We start from the raw sequence: 23,743 nt of genomic DNA, 5'->3' as shown, positions 1-23,743 counted from the left end.
GCTGGGACTCAGCTGAAAATGGCAGAGAGAATAAGACCAAGATCCATTCTGTTTTATCATTGTGAGATGACTCTGCAGTGAGCCTATGAATGATATTAGTACAATCCCAAGATCTATTCAGCAACTTTCAGCAGAGAGAAGAAATACATGGCAATGGTGATCCATTCTTTAGACTGTGGCATGCAATTCTGTAACACATAGTTAATACTAACAAAAATGGAACCAGAAAATGTAAAAGAAGAATAAAGGCCATTAGGATAACAGAGGGGAAGTGGAGACTCTACCATAGGAGAAGTGATTGAAAGATCCTGACTTGCTTGCCCTAGCACACTGAAGGCTGAGTTAGGGTATGATTTCACTGAAATAAATACAGCTGAAGATGACAAAAGGAGAGAATTTTGAGATGAAAGGACAAGACTGCACAATGAAACTGAACATAAAGTAACTATTTTAGGCTGAGAAAGTTGGGGCTGTTCAGCCTGGAGAAGAGAAGGCTGCGTGGAGACCTCATAGCAGCCTTCCAGTATCTGAAGGCTATAGGGATGCTGGGGAGGGACTCTTCATTAGGGACTGTAGTGATAGGACAAGGGGTAACGGGTTCAAACTTAAACAGGGGAAGTTTAGATTGGATATAAGGAGGAAGTTCTTTACTGTAAGGGTGGTGAGGCACTGGAATGGGTTGCCCAGGGAGGTTGTGAATGCTCCATCCCTGGCAGTGTTCAAGGCCAGGTTGGACAGAGCCTTGGGTGACATGGTTTAGTGTGAGGTGTCCCTGCCCATGGCAGGGGGGTTGGAACTGGATGAGCCTTAAGGTCCTTTCCAACCCCAACTATTCTATGATTCTATAAATGCATTTATGGTGAGCAGCAGAAAACCTTGCAGCAGGACATCAGCACAGCCCTCTGCTGAGAGCAAATGCTATTAACCCACACACACACTCTAAAGGACAGGCTTGATCAGCGTATGAAGGGACTTACCCCTTCTTAAACAAACCAAAGCAAGGGCCAGAGATGCCAATCAAGGAGTCATCCCAGCTCTGCCTTGGAGGAGTTACCTGGCACAAGCAGTGGAGACATCACGTCCTTCAGGTTTGCAGGAAACCCTTGACAGAGGTTTTGCAACATGGCACAACTGCAGAGGCAAAATGGGTCACTGCCAGCTGGACAAAAATACCAAGCCAGACTGTTCAGTGTGCATATCCAAGCAAAGGGGATGAGGCCAGCAGCTCCCTGAGCACCGCGGTCCTGTGCTGGGGAATTGCATTGAGCCTCCAAACCAAAGGCTTGAAATATTGATCCAGGAAAAGCTCTCTTCCAGGTTCAACACAAGAGAGAGCCCCAAGCAGAGTGCCTCAGACAGCGAGAATGGAAGGAGGAGGCAGCTTTCATGTATTTAGGTCTCAAAGACCTGGTGTACACAGACAGGGTCTGAATGGGGAGTGAGAAACACTCCTGCTTCTTCTGACCAAGATTCATATGGCCAATAAGGGAAACAGATGTGGCTCTGCTCCGCAGTTATGTGTGTTTCCTACTGCTCCACCATCTATTTTCATGGTTTATTTTTTATACCCTTCCATAGCCTGATCAAAGCCATTCCCTTTTCCTAACAGCAATCACAATGTCAGGCCATAGAAAATCATGAGAGGTACTGAAAAATAATATTCCCACAACATTATGTTCCCATAGTGTTTGTCTGTGACAGACAGGAGAAGGAAACATGTCTCTAAGGACTCTCAATAAATCCCATCAGCATACGTAAGGCTGGATCATCAGCAAGAACTGAAACGCTGGACACCAGAATGGTCCCCAAAAGAGCAAAGCCGCTGCTCTTTGATACATAGCTGCTGCTCACTGTCTCTTTTCAAAGACACACCACATGAAACCACCTCACATTCGCTGCTGTTGCTTTAAATGATGCAATATTTCATTACAAATAATGTCCAAGCACATTACAAGCACTCCCTGCCTCCCTAAGGACTATGACAGAGGGTAAGAACAGTTTATCCAGGGGCTTTAGGGCTGTTCACAGTCACAGGGGGGTGGACAACACTGCTGTGTCTGTTGAGCTATTAATTTGAGCATGAGCCTGTGAGTGGAAGCAGGAAAGGAGAAAATAGATGGACGTTATGGCAGGCAGCCTGCGTGTGCCCAAACAGCACCGTCCTGTGAGGCAGGGCACTACCAACAGACCACAACCGATCTGTATGAGATGAAGCAAAACGCAGCACCGCACCAGCTACCAAGGAGAAAAATGACTGCTACCGCTGAAGCCAGGACAAGCAGCTACGGGTGGCTGCTAAGTTTTCACTGCTGCGGTGGCAGGGCAGCCCCTGGACATGCTACCAAGTGCTTTCACTCCAAAGGAATCGCGTCCGAGGAGCAGGGGATTCATGGTTTCAATGAGCACAAAACCTCTCACAGCAGAGACGCAGCTGGAACGTGAGTGCCGCTGCTGGAGGCAGACTCCCCAGCTTTGGGTGCACCCTCAGCACGGGGATGCAGCCAGCACCCGGCCGGCAGGATGCTCATCCCGAGTGGGTGCCTACACCTGCGTGCACATGGCTCCCATGGGAGGGAACCTGCGCTCCCTTCGCAGAGTGGACGCCGGTATCACCCCGCTCTCCTCCCCTTCCTCTTACGCAACTCAGCTCGCAGGGGAGTGCCTTGGGTTCCCCCCCCTCTCCCGGGGAGTTGGTTTTCACTTCCTGGGATCCGCGGGCCTTTGTGTGCGCTGGATGCAGCCGAGGGCACACCTGAGGGGTGAACCACAGGGGGGACGAGGCGGACTCCCCGCTCCCAGCATCGGAGCCCAGGTAGGGGCTGAGAGCCTGTACGTGGGGATGTGTTGCAGGGTGGGGGGACGCATTAGCCCCGCATCTGGACACCGTCACTCTCACCTTCATCTCTCTTCTCCCTTCTTTCAGGAAGGGATTAAGGACTCAAGGTGGTGAGGATCGGGGCGCCAAGATGGCCAGAGGGAGCCCAGGTCCGCACTTCGTGCTCTGGGTCTGCTTGGTGCTGGCGGTGGACTATGGAGAAGGGCAGGAGGGAAAACCCTTCGGTGAAACGTGCCTGGAGGACTTTAGGGCAGGAATGCCGGATTTGGTGTTGGATACAGACGCCTCTGTCCAGAATGGAGCCACCTTCCTGTCGTCCCCCATGGCCCGCCGGAGGAGGGACTGCATAAGAGCCTGCTGTAGGGAGCCTGCTTGTAACCTGGCTCTTGTGGAGCAGGACCCGGGCACGGAGGAAGACCACATCCGGGGCTGCTTCCTCCTCAACTGCCTCTACGAGCAGGCTTTTGTCTGCAGGTTTGCCAGGAAGGTCGGCTTCCTCAACTTCCTGAGGAAGGACGTGTACGATTCCTACCTGGCAATGCAGGATCCCAGGTCGAACGGTAAGGTGTCCCTAATGGATCTGTGCAAACCGGGGCTGGAAAAGAGTAAATGGCCATTGGTGCCAGCTCCTCCAACTGTCATTTGTGCTACCAAAGGATAAAGCAGTGTTAAAAATGGGGTTTCTGTATAGAAAATGGTCTATTTCTATGGTCTGCCATAGAGGTTTTCCCTAACTTGGATAAACTCACTTAAGAGCTGTGCCTCAGTTTACCTATTAGTGAATGGAGAGGGAACTCTCCTTTAACCTATTTGAAGTGGGTGAAGTGATTGTTCACCAAATGCAAGCTGGGTTTTGATCCTTGTAGAGCAAAAGGAGTTGTTTCCCTGCTCCCTGCCGCCAGGCCTTTGAGGCTGGAAAGTGAAATCCCCTCAAAATCCACACATCCCCGTGTTTTAAAGGGCTGCTCAGGGGCTGGAGGCAGGACTCAAGCCGCTTACCTCTGCTTCAGCCACAGCCTCAACGCTGTGAGCGGCAGCCTGGGTGGGGAGGTGTCTCCATATCGCTGCTTGTTGAGGTGGGGTTTCTGCTGGGGGAGGCTGATAGAAAACCTCCCATTTGGAGGGGGGTTTCTCTTCCCCTCTGGTTCCCTGCACCCAGACCCACAAAACCAGGTGGAAAACAAGCTGATGTGGAGCTGGCTGTCTCCAAAGGAATGCGGTGTGTTCAGAAACACTGAAACCACGGCAACTCCTCTTTTTGCCCCCTTCTTCCATGTTTCAGAGGAAGCCTGGCAAGGCTGGCGTGTCTCTGGTGTGGCTGAGACTTTGCCAGCCATGCCCAGTTTATTGTATGTTGGTGCTTGGGCAGGGCTGTATGGGTATATCTGGGTATGTATCTGGGCTGTATGCGTGTATCAGGGGATATGTATGGGTTATCTTCCTCAAACCCCTTCCCAGCCCAGCCGTGGTGGGGAAGGGATCTGTGATGATGACCAGGGGAGTGGACACATGGGCTTGGGCTCTATGGCATGAACTGAATAGGTCTTTGATCTTCTGCTCACATGCCAGCCTGTGAGCCTTGGAGGTGTGCACTGGCACCAAACCCCACACTGACCGCTTTGTCCGTCCTGAGTAGCAGTGCAGGGCTTTCGGCTCCTATGGAGCCACCCTTGGGTGTCACTGGTTTGAAGAGGGATGTGGCAGAGGTATTCCTTTTGTCCTCTGTCTCTCCTAGTTGCTTCCCACTGGATTTTAGGGCCTTCTAGTAAATCTCTCCCTCACAGTTGCAGTAGTTCTGTGTCTTCATTCCAGGCTTAAAATCCTTTCCACGTGAGGAAGTAAAGCCCACATCGCCAGGACTGGCAGTGGCATGCTGGCAGCTGCTTGCATTTCTACATGCTTTGTTGTAGGAGGAAAAAGGAATGCATCATCCCCAGTACATCCTGATTTCACAAGATTGGATCAGAATACAGTGTAGTGTTGAGCAATTCAGCCTCTTCATCTCTGTGGACCAGCACCTTGTACCAGGAGACTGCAACCCGCTTCTCCCTTGGCTGGTCCCAGGGCCTGGCATGGCATGTGTGTGGATCCTAGGAAGTGTCCCTGGGTCACTGTACTCCATGTGCCACCAGCAGTGCTGTATTCCCCAATCCATGGCACCTACCTGGAGCATCCCAGCCGCTGACAGCCGATGCTGCCTTGAGAACCATCCCCATAACGCTACTTTCACAGATGCTGGGATGACAGTGGTGGAGCTGGAAAACCCTGGAAGACTTATGAGTGAGAAGTGGGAAACATACCAGAAATGCTGCTGGGGATACTCTGTAAGGCAGGTGTACCCTTCCTTGCTCACATGCCATGATAGCTGTGCATGTAGGAAGGGCTTGTTCCCTTCTGCACCCTGTGTTGGCACTCTCAGAGGGTGCAGGGTGCCAGGCTGCAGTAACAGACACTGGGAAGCTCGCTGCTTCATGTTTGGATCAGGCTGCAATGTTCATGCTGTGCTTCGATGGGAAATGTGCTTCCCTCCTCTCCTGACATTCTTGGGCATTGTCTTTGATACCCAAAGCTTTCTGAATCACGCTGGATGACATCAAAGGGCTGGTAGGAAAAGAGATGGAGGATAATTAGTTCATTAATCCAGAGATGAAAAAGGTTTATTTTACTGGAGAAATAGCAAATAATAACAAGGGCCAAATCAGACCCCATGAACCCCCCTACAGCAGCTGAGAACTTCAGAATGCTGACCTTGATTTTGGTTCAGATCCAAACAAAAAGATCCAAACCCCAAGCCCCTGCGGCATGATGCTGGAATTGGGTCTGGGCGGGAAGGTGGGAGCCTGGCTGGCACCTAAAAGAGGGGAAGCACACAAAGGTGCAGGAGGCCAAATGAGGGAGCCTCTTGGCCACCGAGTGTGTCCACCCAGCAGCATAAGGAAGCTGTATGGCATTTTTGCTTCTGGACCTTTTGAGGATGCCTGAAGAGACCAGGTGAAATGAGTGTTAAGGAAGCTGGTTTTGGAATGTCAGGTTTTCCTCCCAGATGTTTACAGGCAAAAAGGTCTTGGCCCAGGTTTTGGGCTGGAGACCGAACTGTCTGATCTTCCTGCTGTTGTGCTGTATCGCTGTTAAAATGCAAAGCTCTGTGGCTGCTCTGGAGCCTAAGTTATTGTCAGCCCCCTGAGACTGGCTCTAAAGGTCTGCAGGAAGCTTATGTCTTGCTTTATCATCCATCCCTTTCATTATGTGCTGCTCTCAGGGGTCCTAGGAGCCTTTAGGCTATGTCCATGTGGCAATGTCCTCTGCAGGATTAAAAGCATGTTGTTTCTAGTGAATGGTGAAATATATCTTTAGTGACCCCAGTGGGTGACGTGAAACAAGAAAGCCACCCATTGCGAGACCCTCACTACTGCAGGGAGCAGACCTGTTGAATTGGGAGGTTTCTATATGTTCAGGAGGAGACTGAAGAACGCTTGAAAGAGAGAGCACAGCTGGAGGCTGCTGAATGGGGCAGATTTGGAGTGTTTCTGGAGCTGATAGAAGCAGCTGAAAGCAGGGACAGTGTGAGGGGGGGATGCACTGTGTATGTTTGCTCTTGCTCCACAGTGGAACTGCTGGCAATGGAACACAGGAACAGAAACACCCTTGCTCTAACCCGCTGCAGCCAACCTAAGGGTAGAGGCAACAATGAATACAGCTGAAATCTGGCTTCTGCACATCCTCTGAGTGGTTTTTCAGTGTTCTGGAGAAACTCACAAGAGCGTCTGAGTCATTTATAAGCCGGTGATGACAGCTTGGCTGTGTCTTTCTCCTGTTCCAGCTAACGTAGAGCCCCAAGTCTCTGATGTTGTTGTTAAAAGGCACCATCCTCTTAAACGATTCCCCAGCCTGAACTTTGGTGCGAGTTTTCTGCCTGGCTCATTCGGGAGGGGCAGGCTCACCAGGCACTTTATAGGTAATAATGGAGCCCGGTGTTTAAGTAACTACTCTGAGCTTATTCTGGTCTGGGCAGACCAGTTCTGGGTGTGAAGCTGGAAAATAACCTCCCTGAACCTTTGTCCGTTTCTTGAACTGAGCCTTCTGTGGTGGTTGTGAAATGCTTGGTGACATCCTCCTCCTGCTGAATTCAGGGCTTTTGAGTGGGAGATGGGAAGCACTGGGGTTGTGTTCAGGATCCGTCTGCTGCTGCCTCACCATAGGACATAGAGTGGTTTGGGTTGGAAAGGACTTTAAGAGCATCCAGTTCTAATCCCCCTGCATGGGCAGGGACACCTCACACTAAACCATGTCACCCAAGGCTCTGTCCAACCTGGCCTTGAACACTGCCAGGGATGGAGCATTCACAACTTTCCTGGGCAACCCATTCCAGTGCCTCACCACCCTCACAGTAAAGAACTTCTCTTCATCTAACCTTGACTTCCCCTGTTTAAGTTTTAACCCATTACCCCTTGTCCTGTCACTACAGTCCCTAATGAAGAGAACTTCCCAGGTTTGAAGCTCATCTGTCTTCACATGCTTGGTCCCATGATGTTTTCTGTTCTATGGGCACAGTGCAGCTGCAACAAGCAGTGCTTGGATCCTGGCTGGGGCTGAGACGGGTCGCGACACTGGTCTCCCCTTGGCTGGTGCTGCTCAGTCCTGAGCCAGCTGCTCATCCTCCAGCATCCATGTGTGGCCAGGAGGGGCTGGAACTGCACATTCAGTTTAAGCTGAAACAGGGTAGGTTTACGTTAGATATTAGGAACAAATTCTTCCCTGTGAGGGTGGTGAGGCCCTGGTACAGGGTGCCCAGAGAAGCTGCGAAATTCACTTGCAGGGAGATTCCTGTTTGTCATGCAGAATTCACTGACCTGCCGCCTGCTGTGGATACTTCACATCTTATCTCTGGAGCTGTTTGAGGAGACCAGGGGAACAAACCAATTGTCACTGAATGGCATGAAGACCATTCATGGAGACCATTTAGTGGGAGAGTCTTTCCCTCTGCCCACTAAAGCAAACCAGCCTGGTTTCCCATGCCCTGAGGAAGGATGGAAGGAGCCTGGCAGCAGCAACAAGTTGCCTTATGCTGAAAACACAACCCATTCAGTCATGCTGTGCTGCTTTGGAGAGCTGAAGTTGACCTGCTGTGTACACCTCTTACAAACCGCTATAGAAACCTCTAGTAACTAAAGCTGAGAGCTGCTCGGCTCTGCATGAGTTGTCAGAAAACTTCATGGCTTTAGCATGACTGTATTTGCTGCCCATCCAGAATGAATCCTTATGGAAGGAGCCTGTATTTCTCTTTCTGCTTTGTTGCATTGCCTTGTTCCCATCTCCCTCTCCCCCTCCTCAGGCAAATTAACAGTGTGGCAGCATCATCACCCCTTATTACCTTTGCCTGTTGCAATGGAGAGTTTTCTAGTGTTGGTGGGCACGATTTGAATGAACGCTCCCTGAAAGCTGTTCACTTTTGAATGACTTCCCTGTGAGCATCACAAGAGCAGAGCTTCAGCCTTTGCTGCTCCTGCCTCTGCCCACCTTCTCTTGCAGCAGGCCAGCTCAGCTGGCTTCTGAGCCCTGGAATCTCTGAGGTTGTGTGTCTCGTGGGTGCTGGAATTTGGGTGGCCTCATTTCTGCTCCCGTCTACATTGAGCAGTTGTGCCCAGTGAGGTCCTTGCTTCACAGTGCCTCAGTGTCCCCATAAGCTGCTTCTCCAATGGCAGACAACAAAGGGCTGTAAAAGCCCCTCTGGTGACCATGAGAAAGCTTTCCAGCTCTTTCTAGTGACAACCTTGAATCATTGTTGGGTACTTTCAAGCATTGCTTTACAGCCTCAAGTACTCAGGGTTCATCTGCATGCGCGCTGGAATGGAGGAGATCTGGTTTTCTGTGAATCTGTGTCTCCAGGGCAAGAGCTGGTATCAGAGCTCTAAAAGAGAAATCTCCATACTGAAAGCAAAGGCATCCTGCTGCAGGATTTCACTGGTGCAGGAATACACTGTGAGCCACACAGATGTGGCTTTAACCATTTTGGATTTACTTTATCAAGCTTTTCTGCGGGATCATAAAGAAATTTCACCTTCCAATGTATTTTATAAATGGAAGAGGAAGTGGTCACTTAATGACATGACTCCAGGAGCATGTTCCACAGTAAAAGCACGCAGTACAGAGCAGCATCATAAAGCTTTAATCTCCCTCTTAATTACAGAGTTTTACAGCAGAAACTTTCCACAGTCAATAGAGCATTATAGCAAAGGTAACTTTCCTTTTTCAAACAGGCTTTCAGAGCAACACACAATGGAGAATCTCCCTTCTACAAGCAGTTTGCTAGTACTCTGCCTCAGTCAGCGCTCAGTTGTGAGGCTCAGGTGGAGAACAGCCCCATTGCCACTGAAAGCTTCATACAGTCAGTGTAGCAGAAATACTCCAGAGCTTTCAGATGTCCTGAGGAGAAGAGGCAGAGACTTGAAGTCCTTCATTCGTAGAGGGATTTCCTCCTTGGCAGTCACCACAGATACGCAAATGCTCCTGGCTGCTTCTTCTGGAGGTGAGGAGGCTTAGGGGATTTGGGTCCTCAGAGATGGGATCTGGAGAAGTTGCTGACTCATTGAGTAGAACCAGGCTTTGCAATCCACAACCCAGTGTAGCTGTATGGACCTGTGGAGAAGTGCTTGGTCTGCAATAAGTGTACATGTTTAAAGACGGGAAGGGAAAACATGCTTTGGAGTTGGGAGCTCATGATCAGCCTCTGTGCGGCTGAAGAACTGGTCTTGTCCTTGTGCAATTGCAGTCACCTCCTGGGCTCACCCTGGCAGTTGGGTGGCAGGGACCAGGCTGCGTTTCTCCATGGCAGGAATGTGTCCATTTTCTAGAGCTTGTAGTGCTGTGTACAAGGTGCTTGTGGGGCTGTTTGGTTTGGAAGGTGTTGCCAACTTCAGTCATGGCCTTCACCTGTGAATGTTCTGTGGCCACTTGTAAATAGAGCAAAACTCCATGTGTTTGTTCTACTGACCCTATCAAAACCAAGAGGTGTCAGGCTCCCTTGGCCCTGCTGGGTGTCTTTCAGCAGCCTTTGTGCCAGGCTGAGGTAGGACCCATCCCTGTGGCATGCAGCCCTGAGGAAGGAGTGGTAGGGAGGTGTGCTTCACCCAAAGGTGAGAGGACACCAGGGTGGGCATCTCTGCTTGTCTTCTCTGTTCAGGTTCTGTTTGTGCCCAGTTTTGGGCCCCTCACTACAAGAGAGACATTGAGGAGCTGGAGTGGGTCCAGAGAAGGGCAACGGAGGTGGTGAAGGGTCTGGAGCACAAGTGTGATGGGGAATGGCTGAGGGACCTGGGGGTGTTTAGTCTGGAGAAAAGAAGGCTCAGGGGGGGACCTTACCACTCCTTGCAACTGCCTGAAAGGAGGTTGGAGTGAGGTGGAGATCAGTCCCTTCTCCCAAGTAACAAGTGATAGGACAGGAGCAGCCTGGAGGCGGAACGTCAGAAGGTGGCACACACAAACCCTCCCTGATTCTGTAGCCAAACAGGCTGGGCACAATGCTCAGATGTGTAAACAAGGGAAGGCTTGTTTCCTCTGTGACTTCCTGGTGGCAGCAGCATCTGTAAGACCAGGGCGGAATGAATGTGGCTTCAGTTGGTAAAAGATACTAGAAAATAGAAGGTTCTGGGTGGGTTTGTGATAACTGAGCAGGAATGCATGTTGCAAAGCCCACGATCCTACTGAGTGTAGTGATGAGGGAACTAAAAAGTAGCTTGTTTTGAATGTCATGTTTATTTGTATATGCCTTATATTAAAGGTCCCTTCAGGAGGCTGTAGCAAGAGTCAGCAGCTGGTACCTGAATCTAGAAACAGTCAAACAGGAAATTAGGAGCAAGTCTACAACAGTGAAAATAATTACCTGATGGAGTAGTTTCCTAAGGGGTTTGGGCACTAATCCTCCTCCTCAGTCACAGTCAATATAACAGTGTAATGGTTGAGTGATTTATATCTAGCTTATATATCGATGCCTTTACAAAAGACTCAGGTTGAACCTAGACATTGAACGTTGGACTCGGTACAGGCACTACCAGGTGTAGTTTTATGGGCTCTGCAGAAAGCCCGTGATCAGAGGCATTGAGGCTGAGAGCAGTTATGAGTCAGGCTTAATGGTGTCATTGTATAGGCTGGTTTTGCTGGCACAGCCAGGGATCAGTTTTCATCTTTTACAGTCTGGAAACGTGTTTATGGATTGTGGAAGCTGCTGGTGAGCTAATCCATGGAATGGCACAAAAATAATGATCTCATGAATGGCATTTGTGTGCCATTTGTGTGCCATGGCATTTAAACCATATGTGTCAGAGAATGGGGTGGAATATAAGGTGGTGGAGGGATAGTTCCCATCCAAATCCTGCATTGCAGAGCCTTGGTTAGGTATGCTAACACAGTGCTTAGAGATGGTGGCAGGAATGGTGAGAATCAGTTCCACATTCTTCAACACTCACACCAGGTCATCTCCCTAAGTGAAGGGTGGAGATTGCCCTGTGCTGTTTTGCGAGGATGTGGTCCAACAGACAGAACTCAATGGCTGGAGCTACAGGAACACCCTCTTACAATGGTTCCTATGGGCAGAAGTGGCCAGGGAGCCAACTGGTTCAAAGGCACTGCCAGAATGGGTTGTGGCATCATGAAATTAGTGAGGGCAGTAATAACAGTATCGATTGCCTGTTGCGTGCTAAGGCTGCAAGTACAGGTGTATGAAAGTGTTTTCCTTTCAGTGGTTGAAGTCTGTATTGATTTAATCTAGAAGAATCCCCCTCCCTTGTCTTCCTGTAATGGAGATACGCACTGGACCCTTCAGCCTCTTACTCAAACCTTGTTCTGCCTTTCTTCTGCAGATGACCGTCCTCCAATAGCCCGCACTGCCAAGGACATGAGGGTACAGCCGGGAGAGCCAGTGATGCTGAGAGGCATAGAGAGCACGGATGACCGAGGGATAGTAAGCTATGAATGGAAACAGGTCGTCGGCAACCCCTCCGTGGAGATGAAGGTAGGGAGCTGCAGGAAGCAAGCAGCTTGCTCAGTGTCACCTGCATTAGGTTGGGCTCTCACAGCCACTGACTTCCCTCTTTGAGACAGTCCACCCCTAAGCCTGTTCCCAAAGGCTGTGGAGCACTCCTTGTGTCCTTGTGGCTGACCCCAGCCTCTCGCACTGGGGACATGGCATTTCTTGGCCTCACTGGGTTGCAGGCTCCCTGCACCAGGATGCCATCTCAAACCTTCCTTAGCAACACCTCCTCTTCCTGGGTGGGAGTACTTGAAAGGGAAGCAGCTTTCGTGCAAGAGCTGATTCTGCTCCCAAGCTCCTGTAGTTCAATGAGGGGCCTGCCCTTACTTATGCTCTGGTGCTTCTACTCCTTTGGGTCTGAATAATCCAGCCTCAGGATCTGCTTCTGTTCTGGGGTTTTTCCTGGACTTTGCCTCTCTTTAGAGCATAGTTTCCTCCTCCTATTGTATCTGAGCTGGAGCAGAAGCCACATCTCCTGACTGGCTCCAAGATCTCCAAGGTGTGAACACTGCCTATCTGGTGGATATTAAATGTGAACTGTGGCTTTAGAAGAGCAAATGATTACTGTTAAACTTGTGTGAAATGTCCTGGAAAGCCTTGGAGCTGATACAGAGATCTTGTGGCACCTTTTGGAAGAATTAGCAAATGAGTGCATGAGGCCCACAGCTGATTTTGAAGATGCAATTTTGAAGATGCAATGACTAGCTGTAGGGTTCTGAGGGCACTCTGCAAATATGCAAGTGCTCCTTTCCTTTTCCCTTCCCCTATCACAACCAAAGTAACTTGTGTGAGGGTACACAAACCAAAACCAGACCCCAAAAAAGAGTCCTCGTGTATTATTCTTTGTTAACTACATTAAGATGATCCATAAGCAGCACTGTGTTCTCTTGAAACAAAAACCAAAAAAGGTAGATAGCATGGAAATGAAGGCCCAGTATTGTTAGCAAATATCATAGAATCATAGGATAGTTTGGGTTGGAAAGGACCTTAAGATCATCCAGTTCCAACCCCCCTGCCATGGCCAGGGACACCTCACACTAAACCATCTCACCCAAGGCTCTGTCCAACCTGGCCTTGAACACTGCCAGGGATGGAGCATTCACAACCTCCCTGGACAACCCATTCCAGTGCCTCACCACCCTTACAGGAAAGAAATTCTTCCTTATATCCAATCTAAACTTCCCCGGTTTAAGTCTTAACCTGTTACCCCTTGTCCTATCACTACAGTCCCTAATGAAGAGTCCCTCCCCAGCATCCTTATAAGCTCCATTCAGATACTGGAAGGCTGCTATGAGGTCTCCACACAGCCTTTGTGTCAGTAATCACAGCTTTCTATTCTGACAAAAATAATTCCCTCTCTTTTAGAAACCTCTCAGCAGGCAAAAATATGCACTCATTTCCATCTCTAAAATGGAATATACTTGTCATATTTAAGATGAAAGAGTGTATATATCTTAAATACACCTGGTTTATTCCCTATGTGCTAAGTAAAGGATTCATAATAAGTTTTATTTCTTAAAAAGTAAAATAAAAACTGTTTCAGTCCTCTCCAAAAATGTTTATTGTCCCTCGTGCCTTCACAATGCCCCAAAATATGAAATATCTACTTACACCTGTGGTACTCTTTCTCACTGCTGTTCCAGCTGGGTACCAGCCCATGGATTTCGGGGGATTGTACAGCACTGAGACATTTTTCATGCCAGACATCTGCTTGGGCGTTTGTAGCCAAGCTGCTTTCTTCCTAATGCAGGAACATGGGCTTTGCGTGGCTTCACTCACTCCCTCATTAGAGGTACTTCTTCTGCATAAGCCTTTCTTTTGCATTCTCAGAAGCACAAAGACGATCAAGTAGAGATCTCCAACCTACAGGCAGGGATTTACGTCTTCCAGCTTACTGTCACAGACACTGCACAACAGCAGGACTTCACCAACATCACCATCATGGTGCTGGATTCTGAGCAGACTGAAGGTGAGCTTAAGCCCACGGGTGTCTAGATGGAGTCCCCAAGCCTGGGTGATGCTCTTCTCAGAGAAGTAGATGGGAGAAGAGCACAACCAAGAGATTAGACTTGCATGTCAGCTTTTCCCAGTAACAGCCAGCACCTGACCAGTAGTGGAAGGTCTCCGCATTCATAGTGGTCTGTTTTAGGGTTTTAGCATCCCCTTGCAGAAGAGGTGCCCACAATAACCCCATCCTGTCTGCACATCATGCCCTCTGCTGGGTGATGCCAGAGTGGCTGAAGCCTGGGGTGCAGCTGAGTTTGTAAGAGAGGAGAACCTGAAATGCCCTGTTGACTCCATGGTTTCGGTGTGAAGGCCCTAATTTCCTTAAGCTGCAGGATAGGTGGAGCTGCCTGCTTGACATTCAAAGCGTCCCTGGCTTGGTTTATTAATGGCTGGTTTTAATGACCAAAATGTTCAGCATCACAAGTGCGTTAGGATCACAGAGTTCTTGGACAAATGGTTGATTAGTAGCTAAGCAGGAAATTTCTGCTCCTACCACAGGTACCATAAAAATACAAGAAGAGTCATATCAAGTGGCACTAATGGTCCATACAGAATCCAGTACACTGCATTCAACAGTGTCCAGAGGCTGATACTCTGGAAAGGGTACAAGAACATGGCATGCTATCAGTAAATCCTTACTATGCTTGGCTAGTGCCAAGGAATTTGTAGCTGGGAGGTTTTTTAAGCAGAAGGTGGTGTCTTTGTGTTTAGTAGCCCTTTTTGTGCGTAATCTTTGCACAACAGCAACATCCTGAAGCAAGTAGTTACACAGCTTAACTATGTGTTGTGTGGAAAAGCAGCTCCTTTTGTTTTATGGATGTGGCACCTTCTAATTTGATTTTTTGACCCTGCCTTCCATGTAAGAAAATATATACCAGGATTCCCTGCTCACCTTCTCCATGCTGCTCAGGACTTTATAACTCTTCTAGATAAGGCCTTTGGAAGAGTTTCTCCTTTGTAGATGTGAAGGCAAAGCCAGCTAACCAGAGCCTTTTGTGTTGACTTTATCATAGAGCATTGTTTGACTCCTAAGAAGGTGGGTTGGTGCCGGGGATCTTTTCCGCGCTGGTTTTACAACCCGAGCCTTCAGCAGTGTGAGGAGTTCATTTTTGGTGGCTGCAAGCCCAACAAGAATAACTATTTAAGGGAAGAGGAGTGTCAGCTCGCCTGCAAGAATGTTAGAGGTGAGTCTTCTTCAGAAATCTGTTCCCTCTTTCCCATAGGATTGGGATGACTCCGTAGGCAGGTACTGCAGCTTTCTGGCTGGCAGCTAGTTAGAGCCCAGAGGGCTGAGGAGACCTGGCTAATTATGAATGGGGTCACTGCCGACGTATCTGACCCAGCTCCTGGAGCACTGCTCCCCGTGTCACTGTCCCTAGTGTATCTCTGGCTGCAGAAATACTCACCAAATCTTCATGTCACATCTGAAACCTAAATTCACTGGGTAGAAATGTACTGTGGAGGAGCCAGAAGTGCTTCACTCCCATTTGGGAATGGTCTAGCTTGTGGTGGGAAGTTCCCCTCTGTTCCTCCAGGCCTGCCTCATGTGGGTACTACTCATCTGGGGTCTCCAGGTGATGGGCATCCATATTTCCCCTCCAAAACCCCTACAGGGCTTGCTTCCAGAATATAAGCACTTCTTAGATGAGATATGAGGGCAGTATGAAGCTGATCTTGAGCTGACAAAAGGGTGTGGTGGTAAATTTGGTCTATTTTTTCCCTCGTCTCTCAGGTTCTGTTGGTGGGCGACAGCAGCCAGGTGAGCCTCCCGTACCGCTGTGTAATCTTGCTGTGAGCTCAGGCTGGGTGTCTCACGTCCATTCCTGTGGCTTTTGATTAGCACTCACTCAGTGTGGAAAGGGAGGCACAGGAGACTCATGTCTTTACTACGCCTTTCACTTTCATGCCATCGGATAATTCAGGTTGGGGATTACCTCTGGAGGTCATCTGGTCCAACCCACTACTCAAAGCAGGGTCAGCTTTGAGTCACATTGGGTTGCTCAGGACTGCATCCAGTCCAGTTCTGGGTATCTGATAAAGGAGATTTTTGTTTGATCTTTGTCATAACTTTACTCTCATACTGAATCATTTTCTCTTGTTGCAACTTGTGTCTGTTGCTGCTTGTCCTATTACTGTGCACCTCCAAAAGGAGCCTGTCTCTTATCTGTTCCAAAACCTCACACTAGGTCTTGTGCTCCAGCCCCTTGCTGAGTCTACTGGATTCACTTGAGTATGCCAATGTTTTCTGTGCACTGGGAAGCTTGGAACTGGGCACAGTACTCAGCATTTGGGACCACCTCTGGAGCAAAGGGGAGTAACTGCTCCTCTCCATTGGTTCCTGCAGCCCAGTGTGCAGGTTTCAGTTTGGTTTTCCTAATTTAATCCCCCATGCTTGGGCAATGTCTCCATATTCTTTTGGGCAATGTCTCTGTTCTTCTTGAATAGCTCATTCTTGCTTCCACTTTCTGTGTACTTATTTTCTGAGTGGAAGCATCACTGTTCCCAGAGCAGTGTTTCATTTACACTCAGGGTGGCACTGAAAACAGAACTTAACCCATCTGGGGTTTTTTTTGTTTGCCAGCCCTATCAACAGCTTTTAAGTCCTTCATAAAGCATCTGTGTGGCAGGGAGAATTTTAATGCTCTATCTGAACTGTTTCTGATGCAGTGTGCAATGGGAAGTGTCAACTCCCATTCTTCAAATGCAAGGATGGTTGCTGCATCGATGCTTATCTGGAGTGTGATGAAACTCTTGACTGTGCTGATGGATCAGATGAGATGTATTGTGAACGATGTAAGTACTTCAAATTCTGTCTTAGACTACTTAGTATCTGCCTGCGGATGAGAGCAATGTAAGTTACAGGTGTTGACTCAATGCTTTTTGGTGCCTTCTGTTCTTATCTGCTGACCCTGCATTATCTCTTCCTGTGGTGGTGTATTTGCAGATTCTGCCATCTCCTGTATCTCTGCTGACTGCAAGAGCTGATCTTCCCTCTGGGATGTTTCCTGCCTCTTAAATACTTTCCAACTCTCTTCTCTGCTCCTGTCTGTAAGACTTCAGAGCCTGTCCTCCTCACCTCTTCCCATATTTTTCTCACTGGATGACCTTACCTGCTCTCATAGAGCAGGGAGTTGGGAAATGAAACCATGATTTCTCCCAGTGTGTCCAGTGTCACAGTCCCCTTAACATCCTCGTGTTATGTTAATGTAAATGCACAGTGGTAAGCTGCCCAAGTCCATAGTCCCTCCTTCCCTCTCTTCTCATGGAGTTCCCCTAGTCTCTTTCCTATATGTGGATATCCTGTTGCCTTTCTAGGTTGCAAGCTTACAATTCATCCCTCTTGCCCTCTCATATCCTACACTTGTGCTCTTTCGCACTACTGGAGTGATAACAGTTTCCCCATACTTTTTGATGGAAAAAATATAATAAGAAAGCAGCTTTTGTTTTCCTTAGTTCTGTCTCTGTATTTGTGGAATGGATACTGGGAATAGTTTCTCATTATTTTATTTTTCCCATGTTCCTCTCACAACTTTGAGGCAAATTATCTCTCTCTTTCCCTGGCTTGTCATAGCGAAATGTGCAGGAAACCCCTGTCTGCTCATGTCTGCATGGACAGAAGCTTTTCTTTTGCATTCAGCTGGTGACACAAGTTTTAACATGAAATGTTGCTCTTGCAGATGCTCGTGAGTTCAACAGACTACAGAAAATCAATGTCACACACCAGCAAGGTACGTCCCGTAGGCTGACATCTACCAGCTTTTGTTTTCTTCTTCAGTCTGTTGTTTCATGGTAAAACTGCTTCCTTGTATAATTCCAAAAATGGCTGGTTTTAGAAATAGCACAAACCAAAGCATTGTGAGTGACACAGCAATGGCATAATACCAGTAATGGCATATGCTTGTGCTCAGTCCCATATCTTTGTCTTGTTTGTACCAGTGTAAACAGTGGTACTGTCACTGGTTAAAAGAGTATATCCCAAGTGCGGAGACCTGAGATGAACTGTGGTTTCTGTGTGTCCAGGATCTTCTTGTTCCCTTCTGCCTCCCTAAGAGCACAGATCATTCCTGCAGGAGGCTGGATCCAAGGTCTAGCACAGCTGCACACTGTTCCTCTGATGTTCCTCCCTGCTAGCTGGGTTTATGGGCAGATGGCATCTCACTGTGGCAATGCCAGATTGAGCAGCTGGCAACTGGGCAGTGGTGGGGACCTGAGATCCTCTGTTCTGGCCATGGATTTCCTCTGCCAGAGTGCTTGTACTCTCCTGTTGGGAGCAGAAGATGTTGTTACTCTGCTTGGGCTAGAGCACATCTCCTTTGCTTTGCCAGATCACTGTGTGGAGTTGCCTGATACTGGACAGTGCACCGAGAGCATCCCTCGCTGGTACTACAACCCGTTCTCTGAGAAATGTGACCCCTTCACCTATGGGGGCTGTGGAGGCAACAACAACAACTTTGAAAAGGAGGACGAGTGCATGAAATCATGTTCAGGCATCACAAGTAAGCAGACATAGTGAAGGCTAAAGTTTTACTGATGAAATTATGAAAATCACTCCAGATTAAATTCTGTGGTCCCAAAAGAGGCAGTGATTTAGGAGCTTTCAGTCAAAGCAGCTCTGCTCTCAAACCCTGGCCATCCATCACAGCGTTCTTCAGTGTGACTGATGGCTTGTGGGAAATGGGGTGTATCTACAGCGTGTTTCTGCAATGCAGCCTGTCATTTCTCAGAGCTGGAAAACATTTTGGGTGCTGATGTTGAAAAAGGGACAGAAGAGGATGACAAAACTAACCAGAGATAAGGTATGGCCTCTCTAGAAAGAACCTAACTTTCTAGCTTGGCTCCAGTTCTCCCCAACTGGGAGACGAGAAATCAAGAAAATCCTCAATGACACATATTAGACTGAAGTTTTAAACAAACAAGAGGGAAAAGTTGATGCTATCAGCTTTGTATGTGTGGCTGTGGAGGCCAACAGCTGAAACAGGAGGAGTTCTCCCAGACTGGACCTGTCAGGAGGCAAACTCCTGCTGCTTTTCTACAGCTACACTGTGCCTCACAGCTTGCCCTGAGAGCTCAGTACCATGGCTGTCAAGAGGGAAGTTGTATGCATTCGGTCGTTTCAGAGCACTGGAAATATGTTCCTCAGAAACCTGTCTTATCCCTTGTTCCCAACCTTCTTTGTAAAATCTTTTCCCTCCTGTCTGCTCCAAATTCAGAAGCAGATGTCATTGGCCGGAGATGGGAATCATTTGAGCCCCAAAGTGGTCTCTTAAGTGAGTAACATTTTTTCCTACAGATTTTGCTTGTTGCTTTTATCCTGTTCTGAAAAATGTTTGATCTTTCCTTACAAATGATAGCCTTCTGTTCCAACCCCCTTTTGAAGCTGAGGGAGTAATGTGGGATGTGTGGGATGCCAGCAGTGGGAAGAGATGCTTCTGTGCGCTGTGGTCCAACTTCTCCTTTGTCTGTGACTCAGTAGCTGCCATCAGAAGCTCCTGATTCTCCTTCCATCAACTTGCATGAATGTTCCACTGTTGAACATCAAAAAGTGCAAGTAGAATTCTTCCTAAGGACCAAGTTCACCTCAGGACCACTGACTTGCAAAAAAAGAGGGACCAGTGGGTACGGGAATAATGTTGGAAATCCGATGACCCTATATAACTTCTCTGCAATTGTTCTTTACAGTTGTAAAGAACACCAAAGCTATTTAAGTACAAGTTCTTAAAAGAATATCACATTAAGGTTCGTGTCCTTTCCCTACAGAGCTGGAAGGCCTCTTTCTGCAGTAGAGACCTCCGGAAAACATACACTTTTGTTCTTCAACCCTCGAGTTTGATTTAGTCTTCAAATTCACACCAGCTCCTGAATGCATCATGTTTGACGGTCTCCACTGATGATGCAGGAGTTTGGTTGGTTGTAAAAGACCAACTGCTCACAGCACTGCTACAGACTCTTTCCCACAAACTTAGCCTGTCCACCATAGCTCACTCTGACAGCCTTATCTCAACCAGGAGATGATTTCTGCGACCCTTTGGTGGCCTCCCTGTTGACATACAAAGCAAAGCCAGCGTTTTGGAAGGGCTTGATATTCTGTCGAAGTCACTGAATAGCCTTTAGAGGGCGTGTTGCATCTGGGGAATGATGGGAGCCATAATTTAGGAGAGACAGGCTGGCTATACCCTGGCCATACCCTTATGCCCTGTGGTTGTTGTCTTTTTTCTTTGCCCTGTTGAGCACCTGCTATCAGGCCAGCTATTGTCCGCCTCTTCTCTTTGCCAGCACAGCTTTTGCAGTGGCTTTTGTGCTTTCTTCTTTCTGACCGCTGCTGCTGTGTGGGGCAGTGCTTCTAAAGTGTTTGTGTAACCCCACAGGTGCTTTTGAGGTAGTGATTGCTGTGCTCCTCGGGATCTGCATCATGGTGGTCCTGGCCATCATTGGCTATTTCTTCCTGAAGAAAAGGAAGAACAGCGGCCGGCATCAGCCATCTACTGCTACCAACTCCACCCTCTCCACCACAGAGGACACTGAGCGTCTGTTTTACAGCAGTGCCACCAAACCAGTCTGACCAACAGCCTCTCCCCCTCCAGCCCAGTAATGGGGCACTCCCCAGAACTTCTGGAGTTCTGTTTTAAGACACGGGCCAGTGCCTGAAGGACGTTTTCCCTTTGAAGACATTTGTCAGGCCAAGGTCTAGCCGTGATTTGGCAGTACTAGTGTTTGTGATTGTGTTGGCTAAATGGCTGCTCTGGAAAGTGAGGATCTGGGAGCATTTTGATGCTCTGTGATGTCTGTCCCTCCCTAACCTCAAACAATCCAGTGAAACTCTGAATTACATCTTACTTCCTGCTCAAACCCGGAGCACAGCTCCACTCAACTTCCTGAAGGACCCTGGGACTGGATCTGAGTAGCCTTTGCACTGGTGAATAGTGAAAGCTCACCAGAGCCACCAAGTTTTTGTTTGCAGTGCCAATTTCTTCCACACAATCTCTTACTTTCCTCCCTTTCCCCCAGTCCTCTGCAAGGTGGCCCTGCCTCCCAGCAGCCCTCCAAGTCATGGTGAGCCTCTCGTGGGCTGTGAGATTCATGTAACCATTCAGATCTGTTCCAGGGGCTCTGTGACACTCTCCGGTGGTTCCTGGTTTTGAGATGGAAGGAAGCAGAAATACCTGCTTTAATCCCTAGGCTTTGCTTTTTAACAGAAAAGCACACCTAGAGTTTTTTATGCCTGGCTGCCATTTTACAGCCTGCTATGTACAGTACGTGTCCACTATTTTCTCTCTGTGATTTGCTCTGTTTGCTTTTCCAGTGTTCACTCTGAACCCAAACACATTGAGAAAATAGCTATTTATTCTCAAATGAAAGAAAAGGAATGTCCCTACTTTTCCTGCTGATGGCAAGAGGAAGGTGGAAGGACCCATCTCCCTCACAGTTGCATCTGTGAGGCAGCTTTGATTTTACAGCGCTCTCGTCCAAGCACGCATCCTGACCCGAGTCCCTGCCATCTCCCAGAGCACAGAAGTGGGCTGGATACCCAGCTGATGTCCCCAGGCTTCCTTGCTCCTGCTGGCCTGTTCCAGCCCCAGGAGGTCCAGAGCTCATCCCTGACCCCATGGCAACATATGAAATCCCCACTTTGGCAGGGTCCATATATTCCCCCTTGGCTGTTTGCAGTGAGGTGCTTCCCAGATCTGTGCTGCTCTACACCTATGGTTTGGGCTTGTACCTCTAGGAGCTGAGGATGTCTGCTGGGGGCAGAAGTACCTGCTATGTTCTGTCAGCTCTGAAGTTGGCACCAATCCCCAAACTTACAGTGCCTGCTGCTCTTGGAAAACTCATTCTGTGGAAAGAATGGAAATTGGGGGGTGGGGGGAGGGAGGGTGTATTTGCATGTGTGTGCACGTGTTGTGTAAGAAGCATAAATCTATGTACAGACGCTAGTTTAAATGCTTGGACCCTTTCAGGGCTGAGGGCACAGTGGCTCTGGAAGGCTCTGGTGTAGCCGTGCCCAGCTCAGGGCATGTTCAGGTGCAGCTTCAGGAGAGCTGCCTCACTGGGCTGGAAGGGAAGAAACCCCTGCCCCCAGCCTGCTGGCAATCTGACTGCACGCTCCTCCCTGTCATGGGCATCTACATCAGTGTCCCTGGGGCTGGTCTGAGTCCTCCATGGCTTTTCATGGTCTCTCTCATATCGTTTCTTCCATCTCTTTGTTTTTCCCACAGCCTGTCATGGCCTAAGCAGTAAACCTGACATCTTGATTTATGTTTTTGTGCGCTCACTCTGCTAATAAAAACGAATTGTTTGTTTTATCTGACTTGGGAGTGGTGTCTGAGAAGCAATGACCCGCAGAGGGGGCAGGTACCGTTCCCATGCCTGCTATCTCGCACCCTTTCATCTGCACAGACTGCGGTAGCTCAGGGCACAGCACTGTGCTGTTACTGCAGCAGCAGCAGCAGCAGCTGTCCCATGGCTTGGTGAGGGCTGGGAGAGGGGGATGCAGTGTGTGTGGATACCTGGGGAGGCAGCTACCAGGTGAGGTGTGCTGGGAGTGAGATCATTACACACCAAGTCACCCAGAGAGCAAGGCAGGGTGTAACTGAAACTGAGTTCCAGCTGGTCAGACTGGTTTGGGGTTTGAGTCTGAAACCAAACGCAGACACTGTTGTTCAAACAGGAGCTGCTGTGGCTGTGTCTCCAGGCTGGTGATCACTCAGGCACTGCCATGTATAGTTAGGTAGATGTAAATTGGGCTAATTGGCAATGAATATGTATGACACCAGGCGAACCTCCACCTCTGACCTGGCAGTGCTGGGCCTCCACAGCAGGCTTTCACCCCTGCACTCTGGACTGTGGGGTGTGCTTGGTCGATACCACCTCTCTCTTCCCCCACTCTACACCAGCTCTCCCATCCTGCTGTTTCCAGTTACCCGTGTCTGTGTTACCCCCCATGTCCCATGAGGAGCAGCTCTGCTGAGCTGTGCTCTGCTCAGGCAATGGGGTCACCAGTACGATCGGGTAACCCCTGGACTGGGGGTGCTATTGGAAACCAAAGCTGCTTCTCTTGATGGTCTCCAAAGAGAGAAGGTGGCTGTGTGTATTACAGTCTGGATGGAGGGAGGAGGTGGATGGTCTCTGCTCTCAAGTAACAAGTGATAGGACAAGAGAAAACAGCCTTTAGATGGGCATGAAGGAGTTTAGACTGGAGATTAGGAACAATTTCTTCACCGAAAGGGTGCTCAGGCCTGGGACAGGCTGCCCAGGGCAGTGGTGGAATCCCCATCCCTGGAAGTGTTCACAAACCGGTTACACAAATCCCTCAGTGACAGGGGCTAATGGTGCTCTTGGCGGCAGTGGGGAAAGGTTGGACTTGATGGTCTTAAAGGTCTTTTCCAACCTGGTTGATTCTATGATCCCCTTTCACGTGAAGCACATCTTTGCGTCTCCCGGTGCCACACGCGGCACGGCTGGGCTCTGCAGGCCGGCCCCGAGCCCTCCCCTTCGCTTTGCGTCTCACTGAGCACTTTCTCCTTCACCCCGAGGAGGTGCAGGGCAGCGAGGGGGCTGGAGGGGCCGGACCCCGCGGGCACCCTCCGCTGCGAGGGGAGCTGCTGCTCCGGCCGTGAGGAGGTGCCTCCATGTCGGGACGGCGAGACCGGAGGACTCGGGCCCTGCGGCACGGAGGTGTCACCGGAGCCAGAGCCCAGCACCGGGCCGGGCCCCACTCCCTGCTACCGCCGCCGGCCGCCTGCGTTCCCCGGCTTGGCCGTGTGGGGTCAGCCGGGCTGCGCCGGCAGCTCCGCCGTGGGGCGGATGGGGAAGGCTCCGATGCCGCCCGGCCTCGATTCTGCTTCCCCTGCGGTGCGAGGGGTTCTGCTCCCCGGGGA

The 23,743-nt window shown here is 49.3% G+C and overlaps 1 protein-coding gene across 2 annotated transcripts; it reads left to right on the top strand.

Moving 5' to 3' along the window:
* Nucleotides 1–2,795: 2,795 nt before the first annotated feature.
* On the top strand, nt 2,796–20,812 carry SPINT1 (serine peptidase inhibitor, Kunitz type 1). Of its 2 annotated transcripts, XM_057404003.1 has the most exons (11): nt 2,796–2,812; nt 2,924–3,396; nt 11,692–11,843; nt 13,692–13,830; nt 14,882–15,052; nt 15,601–15,627; nt 16,536–16,661; nt 17,546–17,596; nt 18,194–18,364; nt 19,079–19,135; nt 20,234–20,812. In XM_057404003.1, the coding sequence occupies exons 2-11, from the start codon at nt 2,967–2,969 to the stop codon at nt 20,425–20,427; spliced, it is 1,518 nt and encodes a 505-aa protein (XP_057259986.1). In that variant the 5' UTR covers nt 2,796–2,812; nt 2,924–2,966; the 3' UTR covers nt 20,428–20,812. The 2 variants fall into 2 exon arrangements, with proteins under 2 accessions (XP_057259986.1, XP_057259987.1); XM_057404004.1 differs by lacking the exons at nt 2,796–2,812; nt 19,079–19,135 and having other exon boundaries at nt 2,839–3,396.
* Nucleotides 20,813–23,743: the final 2,931 nt, after the last annotated feature.

Source organism: Pezoporus wallicus, unplaced genomic scaffold, assembly GCF_028554395.1.
Source record: "Pezoporus wallicus isolate ANWC-B61680 ecotype Strahan unplaced genomic scaffold, APGP_CSIRO_Pwel_v1 contig_8673, whole genome shotgun sequence".
Lineage (NCBI taxonomy): Eukaryota > Metazoa > Chordata > Aves > Psittaciformes > Psittacidae > Pezoporus > Pezoporus wallicus.
Note: the sequence above shows the minus strand (reverse complement) of the source record. Positions and strands in the feature narration are given on the sequence as shown.